This window comes from Canis aureus, chromosome 6 (genome assembly GCF_053574225.1).
Source record: "Canis aureus isolate CA01 chromosome 6, VMU_Caureus_v.1.0, whole genome shotgun sequence".
Lineage (NCBI taxonomy): Eukaryota > Metazoa > Chordata > Mammalia > Carnivora > Canidae > Canis > Canis aureus.
Window position 1 is genome coordinate 48,769,930 of NC_135616.1, and position 15,499 is coordinate 48,785,428.

General features: G+C 36.7%; 1 protein-coding gene across 6 annotated transcripts in view; it reads left to right on the plus strand.

Annotated features, from left to right (window-relative positions):
* Positions 1-15,499, plus strand: part of RGS7 (regulator of G protein signaling 7) — a 581,352-nt gene that overhangs the window by 536,594 nt on the left and 29,259 nt on the right. For all 6 annotated transcript variants that reach the window (XM_077901487.1, XM_077901490.1, XM_077901486.1 and 3 more), the window contains 3 exons: positions 5,769-5,843; positions 13,695-13,793; positions 14,954-15,015. In XM_077901487.1, coding sequence (XP_077757613.1) covers positions 5,769-5,843; positions 13,695-13,793; positions 14,954-15,015 — 236 coding nt within the window. The remainder of the gene's footprint in view (positions 1-5,768; positions 5,844-13,694; positions 13,794-14,953; positions 15,016-15,499) is intronic.

The window sequence follows — 15,499 nt, forward strand, 5'->3', positions numbered from 1 at the left end:
TTTAGAGAAGTGTAGTAGAGGCTCTGAGTGGGATGGCGCTCCACCAGGTTCTCCATAACTGACCATCAGATGTTGCTTTTTCCATTCAGTGATATGCTTATATTGCCAGTAGTGAAGTAAAATGTCAAAGACACAAAAGGATGGGCCAGGGACAGATTATCATACAAGCTTTAATGCTGAAATGTTCTGAGTCATGAATCTTGACAGTGACTGCATAGAGAGCTATATTCTAGTTGGACAACTTAGTAAAGATACTAAAATTGTATGTAAATGCAATCCAGGAGCCATCCTTGATTTTTCTCTTTGTTTACATCTGTTTCTTTCCCAAGCTTCTTCATCTCAATAAATGGTACCATCTCACCCAGTTGCCAATAACTAGGAATTGTGGTCGACTCTTTTCCTCCCACTGTGCTCCCTGACCCAGTCCATCAGCAAGTTGTATTGATTCTAGCTTCAAAATGCATCCCTCACCAGAGCAGTATCGTTGTTGCAATCAATGAAACTGCACAGACACATCTTTGTCATCAGGAGGCCATAATTTATTTACATTAGGATTCACTCTTATTATTGAACATTCAATGGCTTTAAACAAATGTATAATGATATGTATCCACCATTATAGTATCATACTGAATAGTTTCATTGCCCTAAATATTTTCTGTGCTCTGCCTACATCATCCATCCCTCTCCCTAACCCCTGGAAGCCACTGATCTTTTTACTATCTCCATACTTTTGCCTTTTCCAAAATGTCATATAATTGGAATCCTACAGTGTAGCCTTTCCAGACTGACTTCTTTCACTTCATAATATGCATTTGAGGTTTCTTCATGTCTTTTCATGGCTTAATTGCTTATTTCTTTTTAGCCCTAAATACTATTCATTGTGTTCCATACTACAGTTCATTTATCCATTCACATACTTTAGGACGTCACGTTCTGGCAATTATGAATTACTTATGTACAGAACCCGGTAATTACATGGCACATTTAGCACTACGTAATGAGGTTGAGGAGACAAGGGAGTACATGGGCCTGGGGTAATACTTTTACTGGGGTTGAGACTGGAGGCCTAAGGTTTCATCGGCTCCCTTTTTATTGATGAATTTAAAAGATAAAAAGAACAAGAATTTAAAGCCCTGGAAGAGAAAGACCAAAAATAAAACAAAAACAAGTAACCAAGGTTATCAGTTGTTGAAATCAATCAAGATCTCTAAAACAAAGGAACTTCAGTGTGGGAGGCAGCCTGCCTCTTGAGTGGAGTAGCTGAAGCTGTGTTTCTTTGAGATAGCAGGTCTTTGAAGTGGGTGCCTCTTTGAAATGGTTGCTCAGTCATCAAAGCCTGAATCAAGCATTTGCATTACAAAAAAAAAAAAAGAAGAAGAAAAAACACCAGTCTCTGGCTTCCAGTACAGGGCTGTACCATTTTGCATTCCCACCAACTAAGAATGAGAGTTCTTGTTGCTTCATATGCCCTGCAGCATCTGATGTTGTCAGGGCTCTAGATCCTGGCTGTTCTATTAAGTGTGTAGTGGTATTTCGACTTTGTTTTAATTTGCAATTCTCTAATGACCCATAATATATAACATCTCTTCATACACCTCTGCCATCTATATATCTTCTTCAGTGAGGTGACTGTTGAGAACCTTTACCCATTTTTTTTCCTTTTACCCATTTTTTAATTGGGTTGTTCATCTTCTCATTGTTTAGGGTTATTTTTTTTAATATTTTATTTATTTATTCATGAGAGACATAGAGGCAGAGCCATAGGCAGAGGGAGAAGCAGGCTCCTGTGGGGAGCCTGATGTGGGACTCCATCCCAGGACCCAGGGATCATGACCTAAGCCAGAGGCAGACACTCAACCACTGAGCCACCCAGGCATCCCTCATTGTTGAGTTCTAAGAGGTTTTTTTGTATATTTGGGATAACAGTCTTCATCGAATGCACCATTTGTAAATGTTTTTTTCCCAGTGTGGCTTGCCTTTCATAGCACAGAAGTTTTTAATTTTAATGAAGTCCAACTTATCAATAATTTCTCTCATGAATCACCAAACTTGAGGTCACCTAGATTTTCTCTTATGCTTATCTTCTCGTAGGGTTATAGTTTAGCATTTACATTTAAGTCTGTGATCCATCTTGAGTTAATTTTTGTGAAAGGCACAGTGAGTTTTTAAAAATATAAATCATATCAAGTCACTTACATTATGACCTCCACTTATCTTTAGACTTAAACTGAAATCCTTACCATGGGCTGCAATTTCTACCTGGCCTGACCACTATCCACAGCTCCAAGATGTCATGGTACATTTCTCTCCCTTTTGCTGCCAGAGCCTTCCTTCTGTCTGTGGACTCTCAGAATTCATTCACAGCTTGTGCTAAAGCAGAATTACATAATCCAGAATCTGTGCCCAGCAAATAAGGTTGATTAGTAACCAAATGAGTAAATATTATAGAGGAGGTTGAATGGAAAAAATTTTGGAGCAGTTTCCTTCAACAACTTCCTTTGCATGGAGCATTTAGTAAGCCTCAATGACCCGAGGACAGAAATAAAAGCATCAATTCAATGTTTAAAAATTATCCTGAGATAAAACACTCTAAAATCTGTAATCACTTTATGTAAGGGTAAGGAATCATTTTCACTGAAGTACAATACATTGAAAATTGAACTTTTAAAACTTGTACTGTGTTAGTTACAAAATGACAAATCTTTTCCAGTAACTTAATCTCATTTGAATTAATAATTATTCAAAATATCTCAATATTCAATATTCAAAAGATTAATTTTCCCAGATCACATCTTTTTTCTAATTTCCAGGAATATGTGTATCTCTTATTATCAGTTCTGTCTGCCACCTCATTCTTAAATCTGCATTCATTTATCATTTAGGACATTGTTTGCACCAATTCACTTCAGCCACTGGGGCTGAATTCAAGAGAGTGGTTCTCTATTATTGTGTCTTCATGCTGCTCCTCACTCAAGAGTCCTCAACTTTCCCAAGTTATCCTGAGCACAGAGTGCCCTCTGCCACAACTAATAATGGCATTTTGCCATGATGGGAACTGAATAGTATTCAGATTCTTTTAAGTAAAATATCAATGATGAAACCAAATTTTCAGCTCTGGTTCGCAATTCATTAAGACACTTACATGAGCACTATGACAGTAATATTTCTCAGTAATATCCTTTTGTTACTTCAGGAATGGATTCCAAGGCATTAAACTCTACTTTTTAATAAATAGGGTTACAGTAATGTCACAATACAGCCTAATTCTGTTGAAAATAAATACACCTTTGAATGACTAGAATAACTTGCGATTCTTTTCTAGGCTAATGTAAATATTACTTCATTATTATTCCTTAAATTGAACAATACTATGAACTTAATATTATATCTGGCCAGTAGCACATATTTGAACATTTTTATTTAGTGCTTACTTGGTAATGGTAATGTTATTTATTTCTCTTTGGGAAGCTGTGTTTAGTAGTACAGAAAACCAATTTAGGTATAACACTTCACATGGATCTGGTGCCAGCTAGTGGTACCTGTTATATATGCCTTAAAAAGATGACTGCCTTTTTAAAATAACCAAAGACCACATGGTCTTATTGAGATAAAATTTGCTCAAATACCAAAAATATATATTTATCTTCCATGTTGGTGGGAACCAAGAGGATGTACATAATAATGGAAGTATGAAATGTTCTGTTGAATAATGCCCATGCCAACTTCTCTCCAATCCTGTGCTCCCATATTGTGATGATTCACATTTTGTCATGCTTATTAGAAAATTGTGCATTCATCCTTGTATTTCACCATTGGTCACAAGATCTGGCAATTAGATGCAGAAATAAACATTTCTTGAATAAAAAATAAATGGTCTTTTTTTTCTCCAGGTCATGTCTTCTCTTTCCTCTATATCATATCCTCATTATTCCCACTCCTTAACATGTAGAAGAAGATCTCTATAATCTGTCTCACCATACTTGGCTCTTGAATCAATAACAGCTTAAAGAATTTCAGTGTTTCCTAATGGACTGAAGCTTACAGATGGAAGGCTGCAAGGAAATGGAAATCTAATAGGAAATGAAAACATTTTAATGTTGCTTTAATGTTTTCCTGACATTATCTTTGTTACATCTAGATCATGGTTGTGAATCCTGGCTGCATATCAAAATCACTGGGGGTCTTTTTAAAAATATTCATTCCCTGACCAACCACAGAAAAATTAAATCAGATTATCAGATATTGATCAGTTTGATGCTGGGGTAGCTAAAGTGAATTGCTGAGTGTCAGTTAGTAAATACACCCCACCCAGGTAAGTGCTCTTCCTCCTATATTGCCAAGCAGACCATAGTGCTAAACCAGCTATTTCTATTTAGATATGCAAACCAAATTTGTGATTTATTTAACATTTTAGTGCAGTGTGTGTGTGTGTGTGTGCACATGCATGTGTTTATGTGTTTGTGGTTGTATATTTCATATGCAACATATGTAGGAAAAAAATCAGGAAAAAAAGGCTTTCCTTACTTACTCCTTTATCCCTTACACTCCTATAGTGGCATTTTGCCCCAATGGCTGTGCTATCAGGACAGGGCACTTTAAGAAAATGCCCTATATCCTCCCTATCCAGAGAGTGAACCCCCTTGCCTGCCAGTGGAGAACAGCTTATTTCTGGAATCACGCCAGTGTTACCTTTTTGCCCCTATGCCTTGCACAACATCCCAACTGCGTGAAAGTCTTTTTCCACATTCGTAGTTTCTCTGAAATCACTTTCAATTATATCTGATGTTTTAATGATCTTGCAATCTGTGGGGAAAAAAAATAGAGAAACTGAGCAGAGTTGTACAACATAATACTTTTTACTAGCACCAGAGATCCCTATATCTAGTACCAAAACTTGAAAGTTAATGAAACACAATCCACATTAACCACTACCTTGCAGTCACTTCTAAAGACTAAATGATGTCTAAGGACCTTTCCAGATATAAGGTCTCCTGTATTCTTGTATCTCCTTTCTTCTTTTTTTCCTGATTTATCATCTCCATCTCTCTCCCACCACCCCCCTCCTCCCCTTCCCCTTCTCCCTCTTCTTCTCTTCACCCTCACCATCTCTCTCTTCTTCCTCCTTTCCTCCTCCCCTCTCCTCCTCCAAATACAAAAACAAAGCTTTATAGCTCTGTGTTTCTGTGCAATAGAACAATACATCCAACGAAAAGATACTTTTGAGGTTGTCAGAGAACCAGTAGCAGGCTGCCCACACTCCGATTCTATGTATGGAAAACAAATATTCCCCTGATTTCATGAATCATTGTAAAAAAAATTCATTTTGGGACTTAGCTGGGCCAACAGATTGTATTTTTCCAACTTGGGAAGCAAACAGCTTTTTAATAACAGTGTCACCTCACATAGAAGGGCACTGTGAGCAGGGCTGTGTGCGGGTACCAGCTGGGCTATGATCCACTTGGTCTTTGGACACCCTTGATATGAGTCTGTTGGGTTGGCAACTACTAATGTCAATACCCACTTTCACAGGCAAAGACCATACATTTCTTTTCCTATTTTTCTGGAAGTTTTTCGAGAATATTATCTGAAGTCCTTTTTATGCAAAGAGTGAATGTATAGTATATATATTTTTACTGGCTCTGCTGAGAGGGTGGTTGTAGCCATTTAGAAAGAATAGTCAGGTACATGGATGGCACATCATTAATGCATGCATCAAAAACCTCACCACCAAAGATTCCTTTGTTTCTCTGTTTTTCCATTTCTAGCCTGGATGTGTAAATACCACTGAAGTGGACATTAAGAAGTCATCCAGAATGAGAAACCCACACAAAACACGGAAGGTAGTATCCACGTTTGCTGCGCTGATCTTGGTATGGGTTGCACTGCTTGGAGGACAACAGTCATAAAAACCTTCTCCCGCTTCCTGGAGTATCTTTTAGCATCTTCCCCTGCTTGTCCTTGTTCTTGGCTGGAAGAAAATCTGGGAGCTTAAGATTTTCTGTCGGTCTGTCTGTCCTGAGAAAGAACGCCCATCATGGTTCTCCAGTACATGCAGGTCCCAGGGCAGGCGGGTGGCTGTGATGGAGGGCAAGGATACCAAGGGCTCCTCCTCTCACCATCGGAGGGAAGGATCATCAGTTAAGAAAGGCTTCTCTTTCAGAGCCCAGGGGATGAGGAAACACAGATGGGGATTATCTGAGAAAAAGTGATATTGATGAAAGAATGGTATTTTTTGGAGAAAATTATGAGGGGAAAAGGGACATCATAAAGGTGTATAACTACAGAGTTTGTGTGAGGATCCCCTTTTAACACCAGAATTTTGTGTCACAACATAAGATAGTGATTATATGTTTGTTTGGGGTCTGCTATGTGAGAGAATACATAACAAATAAACAAACAAAAAGCTATCCAGAATTCAGTGGCATTTTAAATAATCTGTTAAAAATACACACCAATAGTACTTCTATATTTTTTTAAAGTAACACATACACACAGAAGGCATTTTTATTCATTCCATGGAAAACACTTGATGCACATCAGTATTTCTGGGCTGAGGACAAAGACCAAGGTTGGCACCTCTGGATTAAAGCATTCCACAAAGTTCAAGACCTTCCTTTTCATGGCTTTTTCCTTATGTAGCATTAGAGTTTTCCAATAGACACTAAACGTTTTTTGTAGTCTTATTTCTTGTTGTCTTTTTCTTATATCCCTAGAAATATAAACATCATGTTTCAGAGGCCCCAATATAGCCAAGTACCTTTTCTTTCTTTGAGGCAGTTTACCTTGATGTCAGGATAAAGAACCCACAGGAAAAGTGCCACAGAACCCTCTCAGGTGCAGTGCTTCAAAGCTTTTGCCTCTAGGAGCTCTCTCAGAGAAAGAACAGGTTTGTTGTCCCTGCTCTTCTGTGACTGGCCTCATGCAATTCCTACCATCCTCTGTACACAGCATAGCCTGAGTGCCCTGGGGACTGGCTTTGTGCTGTGGAACAGCCTTCAGAGCTGCAATCAGCTCTCCAAAAAGCACATTCAGCCACCCATCACTACTTCTAAATTTTGAAGAATTATTTTTCATAATACCTTACTTTGTGTCAGGTTTTCCCAGCAGAAGAGAATATATGCTCTGACTCAGAAGAGAAAGCACATGGATGGACAGATAGGACTTAAAGATAAGAAAGCCAAAAAAAAAAAAAAAAAAAAAAAAAGATAAGAAAGCCATCATTTACACTGTGTTCTTAACTCTACACAAGATTGATATCTTACCATTGCCACATATGGCATCATGCTTTTTGAAAGCTTAAAAAGCATTAATGAGCAATGCTGTGCTTCACATATCATCAGCCCTCACTTAACGATGGGAAAACACTAGGCCTAGCAAGGTGAAATGCTGTAGAGGTGGAATCACAGAGTTCTGTCTCAGTTGTGGTCTAATTTCATATGAATCAATAATGGTAGAACTACAGGACCTAGCTACAGAGCTCTATAACCTAAAATTACCAGAGAAAAACAAATATTCTGAAGAATACTACAGCAAGTAGCATGTATGCCCTTGTTTTCAACAATTAAAGAATGCTTGGTTTTCTTTGTTTTGTTTTATTTTGTTTTTACTTTTATATATATAGCTTCTCTGAGAAATATTGAATTTACTAGAATCTTCACAAATAATATTATTTTACTTAGAAGGCTATAGGACTCTAAGTCACATACTGGTTTATCTTGTAGAATTATGGCCACTACTACATTAGCTCATATTTGGTTACTATTGAAATTACCCATCCAATTAGATTTAACAAGTCTCTACTTTATGCCAAGTATGTACTGGTTTTTAGATATCTGATGGTAAATGGAACAGGGATGACCTTGCTTGCACAACTTATGGTCTAATGAGAATCCACACATTGAACAAGTAGACAAATGTCTATACATGTATCACCACGTAATTGTGTTAAGTGGTATATATTAATCTGCCCAAGCAACCATAACAAAATGCCACAACTTGGATGGCTTACATAATGGGAATCTTTTTATTCACAGAAGTCCCAGATCAAGTTGGGTTTTTGGTGAGAGCCCCCTTTCTGGCCTGTACACAGCTACCACCTTGCTGTATCCTCACATGGCAGATAGAGCTCTGGTGTCTGTCCCTCTTATAAGGACACCATCTCCATAGGATTAGGTTGCTACCCTATGAGCTCTGTTAACTTTAATTACCTCCTTCTGGACTCCATCTCTATATACAGCCACATTGAGGATTTGGGCTTCGACATGAATTTCAGAGGGATGCAACTAAGTCCATAACATATTGTCAAGGGAAGTTGAATGATTTGGGATTCTAAATCACCACACCATTTCATTACCAAAAAACTACACGGTAAATAAGAAACTGTCCCATCATCCTCTGAAGCTTTCACAGTTCTGTCCTTGTGGAGTGGGCAATTCTGTGGGGTTGCAAGGCTTAGATAGAAATGGCAGAGGCCAGCCTATCACCTTTGGAAACTGTCTTTGCCTTCCACAGCTAATAGGCTGTGTCCTTTGCTCATTCTCTTAGTGGTATGACCATCCTCTGTTTTAAACTACTGCTGGTAAGAAAGTGGAACCCATGGATTATAATTCATTTTTACAAATAGATGCTGCCCTTAGCAAAGAGAGCTGCTGTTCATTTCTTTGGCATTCAGTTGCAATAATATTTCTCATGATTATATATCTTAACAAGAATAAGGGACCCAGTAAATCCCTAAAGCAATAATCCATCACATGTACCTAAAGAATGTCAGGGATTAGAATGCTATATTTAATTGTTGCATTTCAAATATGTTTATCGAATATGTGAAGAGAAGGCTTAGAAGTACATCTGATTTGAGATATTTTTAAGTATTTAGGATTAGTCAGTTTTTAAATCTGTCTTTACTAAAATACAAAGAAGTAGGCGGAATGTATTTCCTTATATCTCTGTGAAGGAATGATAATATAGCATAGCCAGAAAGAAATCAGCCTAATATAGGCAAATTTCAAGTGGCACTGTGTACCTGATTTTCTCCAACCTGTTTCTGAAATTTTAATTATAATAGGTCAGGTTGTGTATTAGTCAGATTTCCCCAAAGGGGTCAGGAGAGAAAGAGAGAGAGAGATAAAGATTTATTTTAAGAAATTGGCTCATGCAGTTTTAGAGGTTTGCCAAACGCCAAATCTGATGAGGTAGGGCAGTGGCTAGAGTCCCAGGGAAGAATTGGCATCTGCTGACAGAATTTTCTCTTGCTTGGAAGAGGTCTTTTGGTTCTCTTCAAGCCTTCAGGTAATTGGATGTGGCCCACCTACATTATGGAGGGCATTTGGCTTTATTCAAAGTCTGCTAATTTAAATTTTAATCTTATGCAAAATACATCCTCAAAGAAACATCCAGAATAATGTCTGATCAAATATCTGAGCATTGTGGTGCAGCCAGCTTGACACATATAATTAACCATCACAGGATAGATCCATCTGTAAGACAATAGTAGAGGAGCCCTAGGACAACACAAAACCTGAGGAAAATGAAAAATCATTTGTATATACATGACTAAACCCCCACTTTGGATTGTTTCCTATAACTTCAGAACCCATGTTTCAAAACAACAGTAAGCTGTTTCTTATTTCATTACTTTTCTTTTTTCTGTCACCTATTTAGGCATTAAGACACTTCATATTTTAGGTAATAGCTAATGTGCAGGTTCTGGAAAAACAGTTAGGAAATTCATAATTAAATGTCTCTGTGTCCTGCTTTTAACCCAGTGGCTATAGCTGTTTATACATAAAAAGATTGTCATTTCCTTGCTTCTATATGCATAATGTGGAATTTTATTTTTAACAGAAGAAATTATTCATGTCTTAGATTAACACAAATGGGTTTTAAATAAGAAGTACAATTAAGTGACGGGCAAGAGATATTCTGCTCAAAATAGCAAAACTCAGGGCATATACTAAACTCTTGGGAGTTGGCAGAGGTAGAGTTAGCCCTCAGAGGTGATGGACCTAGGGACTCATCAGAGTTCTCTCTCACTTTCGCGTGCCCTCTTTTCTTGGCCCTGGCTCTGCATTGGCTTCTTCCACATGGCAGCAGATGTGGTCACAATCCATTCTCTAGTTGAGCTGAGAAATCCAGAAGAAAGAGAAATATCCCCTCCCTCCACCACCAGTTGAAAAAATCCCAGAGATTTCACTCCATATAGAAAGGCATAAAAGCTTCCTGCACTCTTTACTTTCTGTTTTAAAGCCCTCTCTCCCACCAAAGATAAAAGTAGGAGACCATTTTCTTAGACTTCTCCTAAGATGTGAAGGGAAATCATATTGAACAGGTTTATGTAGAAAGTCAGATCTGTTTCATTTTATGAATAACTTACCCAGTATTCATTTGGATGGTATCCTATGTGAAAAAAAGCTGTTTTGGGCACGTTGAATTTGAATAAATGGACATATTCATCAAGTCAAAGCATCTTGATTAATAACTAGCTTTGCTAACAACTCAAAATGGATCCCAATTGGTTATTTTCCCCCACAGAGACAATGTCATGTCTCTTCCTCTCCAGTCCTATCTGTTGCTAGCTCTACTCCACCCAACATTGTAATATATTTCCTTTTTCAAAAAAGATTCAAAGCCTTTTACATTTCAAATGATCCTCATAACTTGTCTGCCAGAATAGGATCAATTTCCTTACCTCCTTTGTCCATAAAATAAGTCATGTACATAAAACTTTATTAAACATGGCCATTTGCACTATGGCCAAGAACCAAAGTTAAAAGCTATCACTGGTCCCTAGAAAATGAAAGGCACTCTGACTGATGAAAGAGAGAACTCTTGTTTACCTGCATGTATGATAAAGAAACATGTAGGAAACTCCACAATAACTTCAGAGCCAGTAAGCTGCTAGAAGACTGTTTTAAACACCACTTCCCAGGGATTTAAATCTTACATAGACTGTCATGAGCCTATGTGCTATGCATGCTTACTGAATCAAAGAAATGTAGAAACATAAGATAGCTTATAGATCATTTTACTTCCATGATACCATAAAATGCAGTATTTTTCTAGCAGTCATTTTAATTCTTTTTAGTCTTAACCTAAAAACTTACTGTTAAAACAGTCAGCTATCTTACCTTATAAGCATTTTTTACATGAGTGTAGATTCTTATTAAGAACTTTAAGTAATTAGGGTACCTGGGTTACTCAATGGTTGAGCATCAGCCTTTGGCTCAGGTCATGATCCCAGGGTCCTGGGATCGAATCCCCTGAAGGGAGCCTGCTTCTCCCTCTGCCTATGTCTCTGCCTCTTTATGTGTCTCTCATGAATAAATAAGTAAAATCTTAAAAAAAAAAAAAGAACTTTAGGTAATTAAACTAAGGTAGAAAAGAATGCAGTGTTCAAGCCATAGAGTCCTTTTATTTTCTTTATCAAAAATTAATGACTAGATGGTATGAGCACTCGGTGTTATGCTATATATTGGCAAATTGAACTCCAATAAAAAATAAATAAATAAATAAATAAATAAATAAATAAATAAATAAATAAATCAACTGAAAAATTGTAGACATTGGAAAATGTCTACAGTTATTGAATAATTGGTTATCTTCTACTTGCCTAATTTTTTTTTAATTTTTATTTATTTATGATAGTCACAGAGAGAGAGAGAGAGGCAGAGACACAGGCAGAGGGAGAAGCAGGCTCCATGCACCGGGAGCCCGATGTGGGATTCGATCCCGGGTCTCCAGGATCGCGCCCTGGGCCAAAGGCAGGCGCCAAACCGCTGCGCCACCCAGGGATCCCTACTTGCCTAATTTTTAAGTCAACCTCAACTGTTCCTTCAGAGTTCAAAGTTCAAATATGACTATTAGTAGTTCACATAGGCCTTTTGTTTCTTTGGTGAAATTTAAGTCTCCTTGTACTTCAGGCCCTATGCTCCTATTATCATCTTCCTTCATAACACTTAGCATAGTTTTAATCATGTGTTTATTTGTGTGATTATTTGTGTAACATGCTTCCCCTCCACTAAGTTGTGAGTTCCAATGGAGGAGAAAACATATCTATCTTTATTTACTTCTATATCCCTAATGCTCAGCATTATATCCAGCATATAGTAGGTGTTCAATAGATGTTGAATGAATAAATGAAAGAACAAAGAATATCTGAACCATTCAGTTCAATCCTATTAGTAATTAATTCACAGCATATGTGCTGCTTATTGGGTTGAAATGGTTGCCTTGTACCAGAACCTGCTTTCACAGAGGTTGAGGCTAGGTCAAGAGGGGGCGGATTGATAGGCTTAGTAAAGATAGTCTAAATTGGATGATTCAGGTAAGTTGAAGCCAAGTCAAAATCTATTGAAGAAAGCCTAAGAACAAAGTAATGGGGAGTTACAAGGGAAAAACCAAATCTGTCTAAAGGGCCCAGGTATAGATCCGAGAGGTGAACATTAAGAAAAGATAGAATCTGAGCGAAAATAGGTCCAGAACAGAATATATTTGAATTTAGAGAATTAAATTGGCTCAGTTAAGCATCTGGATCTACCTTCTTCTGATTTCAAGAGTTTCTTCCAAACCTATCTGGTAACTTTAATTTTGTGGGCTCATAAAGTTTTATTATGTCCTTATCTTTCATCTTCATGTCCAAAAAGCCTTCTGTAGCTCATATCAAATCCTTTATTTTAAAATAATAATTCTTTGATATTAAAAAGTTATTTGGCTTCTCCCTTAAGTTGACAGATGTCTCACCCTCAGTTAAAAATTGTTTTGTCTCTTTAAGTCTCCAGATCTTTATTTATACTTACTAAGCAAAGGTCTTTAAAAAAAATTATTTATTTGAGAGAGAGCTGGAACAGGAGGAGTGGCAGAGGGAGAGGGTGAAGCAGACTTCCCACTGAGCAGGGAGCTCAACTCCGGGCTCCATCCCAGGCCCTGGGATCATGACCTGAACCAAAGGCAGACACTTAATGGACTGAGCCATCCAGATGCCTTTGTAATACATCTTTCTCAAAAAAGAACATTCCTAAGTAGTAGATTTGACCTTTTGACAAAATACAAAAGAAGCACTAGGGCATCAAGATTTCCAACGATATATAAAAACTTTGGGGCCCTTGTGTTTACAAAAGGCACCCCCAATGGTACTGAATGTCAAGGCCAGTATGAGTAGGAAAACAACCCAGTGCTGAGTTGGGAAAGTTGGAGCGCTCTGGGGTGTCTTTGATCACACTAGCAGAGACTAATTCAACAATGGAACTATTAACTAGTCTCTTTCCTCAGTATCCCATTCTGTAAAACTCAAATTACTTTCATTTTCTTTTAGCTTATTACATTTTTATTCTATTCTATTTTACTCTAAAATCAATACCTATTAAATGTTATATAGTGTTGTTGTTCCCCAATTTAGGAGTCTCAGTCCATCCCCAAATCTTATTATCAGACTTACCATGTTCTTTCCACATAATCAGTTTTCTGTCACAGTTAATAATCTAACCACATATTTTTTCAAAGAGCTATGCTTCTATTTTATATTCATATGATATTTATGATAGCAGTGCCTTTGAATTTTAATGAGAAGTTTCATCAAATATGCAGCAAAGCTTTGAGTTACCTTGCTAAATATGTAACGCAAAATTACCTTTTAGAAAGTCTGTGACTATAAATGATATTTTGCCCTAATATATTTCTTTTTTATTTTAATATAGTCTGTCTATGGTTTACAAAATGACATTAGAAGTCACAGTCCTACCCACACACCCACACCAGAAACTAAACCTCCAACAGAAGATGAGTTACAACAACAGGTGGGTCTGCCTATAAAATGACCTGCCCATGGTTTCAGAGTAGTAGCTATGAAAACTACATGGTGAATGTCAATAGCAGAGATTTTTAAAAGGTTATTTGTATGGTTAACTGTTTCATAGAGAAGATTTGCAGTTAAAAGTTAGTGAAATCATTTAATTTTAAGATGTATCGATCAATCTATGGAGATGGTTTTCAAATCTCTTTACTCTTTAATTCCCCAACCAGTTTTTTAGAAGGATGTACACTGATGTTTAAGTATCACCATTTCAAGAGGTATTTTGTACTCTGGAGCTCGTCTTAAAGAATAAAAAGACAAGAAGCCAGTGACGTTAAGTCACATGCTTTACGAATGCTTCACAGAGTGCTTTTTCTTATTTTTCCAGAACTGCTCTCTATAAGCCTCTTGAGGTTTTCCCTCATTAACAGTGGTGTACAGTTATTATATACATCATTTCTTGTTTCACTAATTGATCACTAGTATTGGCTCAACTAATATTTCAAAGTAAACACCAGTGTCTCTTATATCAAATAATAGTGAAATCTCTTAGTCAGCTTTGGTTATGGGGCTTTTTCCCCTTGAATTATTTTCCCCTGATATTTTATTGTGTTTATCAATAGTGCAATAATACTTTTTCTAGTATATTTATAATCACCATGAATGGAAAGTAATTTTGAAAGTTCTAAGTTTTCCATATGTGATTATACCTAGGTGAGTGTTTGTCCTGAAATGTTGATAAAATTATTCCTAAACACATAGCATTGATGTTTTCTTGGGCTAGTGGTAGGAAGTAGGATTTACTTTGAAATTATAGTACAAATAACAAATATACTTATTTTCTGAATTTAATATTTGGGGTGATTCTGATCTGGTCATTCATGATGAATAAATGTTTATAATCTCTACAATACATTTAAAATAAGGTTACATTTTGCAAAAGCACGCAGAATGCTCAAATTCATTGCTGTTCTAAAGTGATATTGGCTATGTTTATATTCAAACACTTGAATTTTCAGAGCCGTCTCATTTGATTTTTGAGACTTTGAAATTTTACTGACTTAGAACGTGTTCTTATTTAGAATTGTCCAGTCTGTCAGAAGGTAGAGTTGAAAATTATGAGAATGTCATTAATTATTTAACTACTTCTTTAACTCTTTTCAGATTAAATATTGGCAAATACAGTTAGATAGACATCGGTTAAAAATGTCAAAAGTTGCTGATAGGTAAGTATTTCAAGACTCCCATATAAATAAAATAATTTCATGTGACAGTCAAATGTGCTAAAAATGGAATCCTTTAAGAGAAATGTTATTTTGTTTTCCCTTTTCATACATAGAAAACTTCCAAAGAACTCTTCTGTTGTAGTTTAAATGACAGAATGATCATTTCTGTCTTCAATCTGTAGAGATCCAATCCTGCGCAACCAGAATCAGATACAGAAGATAATTCCAAGGAGTTGAATTTTTCACTCCTGAAAAAGAGAAATGAAGCTTTCAGTTCATCAAGTTACTTTTTGGCAGCTTAGAGCCTCTCTGTAAATTCATCTTAACATTCACACTTTTCAGTTACTGCAAGACTTCAAAATTTGAATTAAACACAGATATTTAATTTTAGATATTTTCCTTTTCTTCATTTAAATCTGTTATTAATGGCACGTGTGTTCTTCACTTTGGAGCATTACCAAATCCTACCTGTCCAACTTCTTTC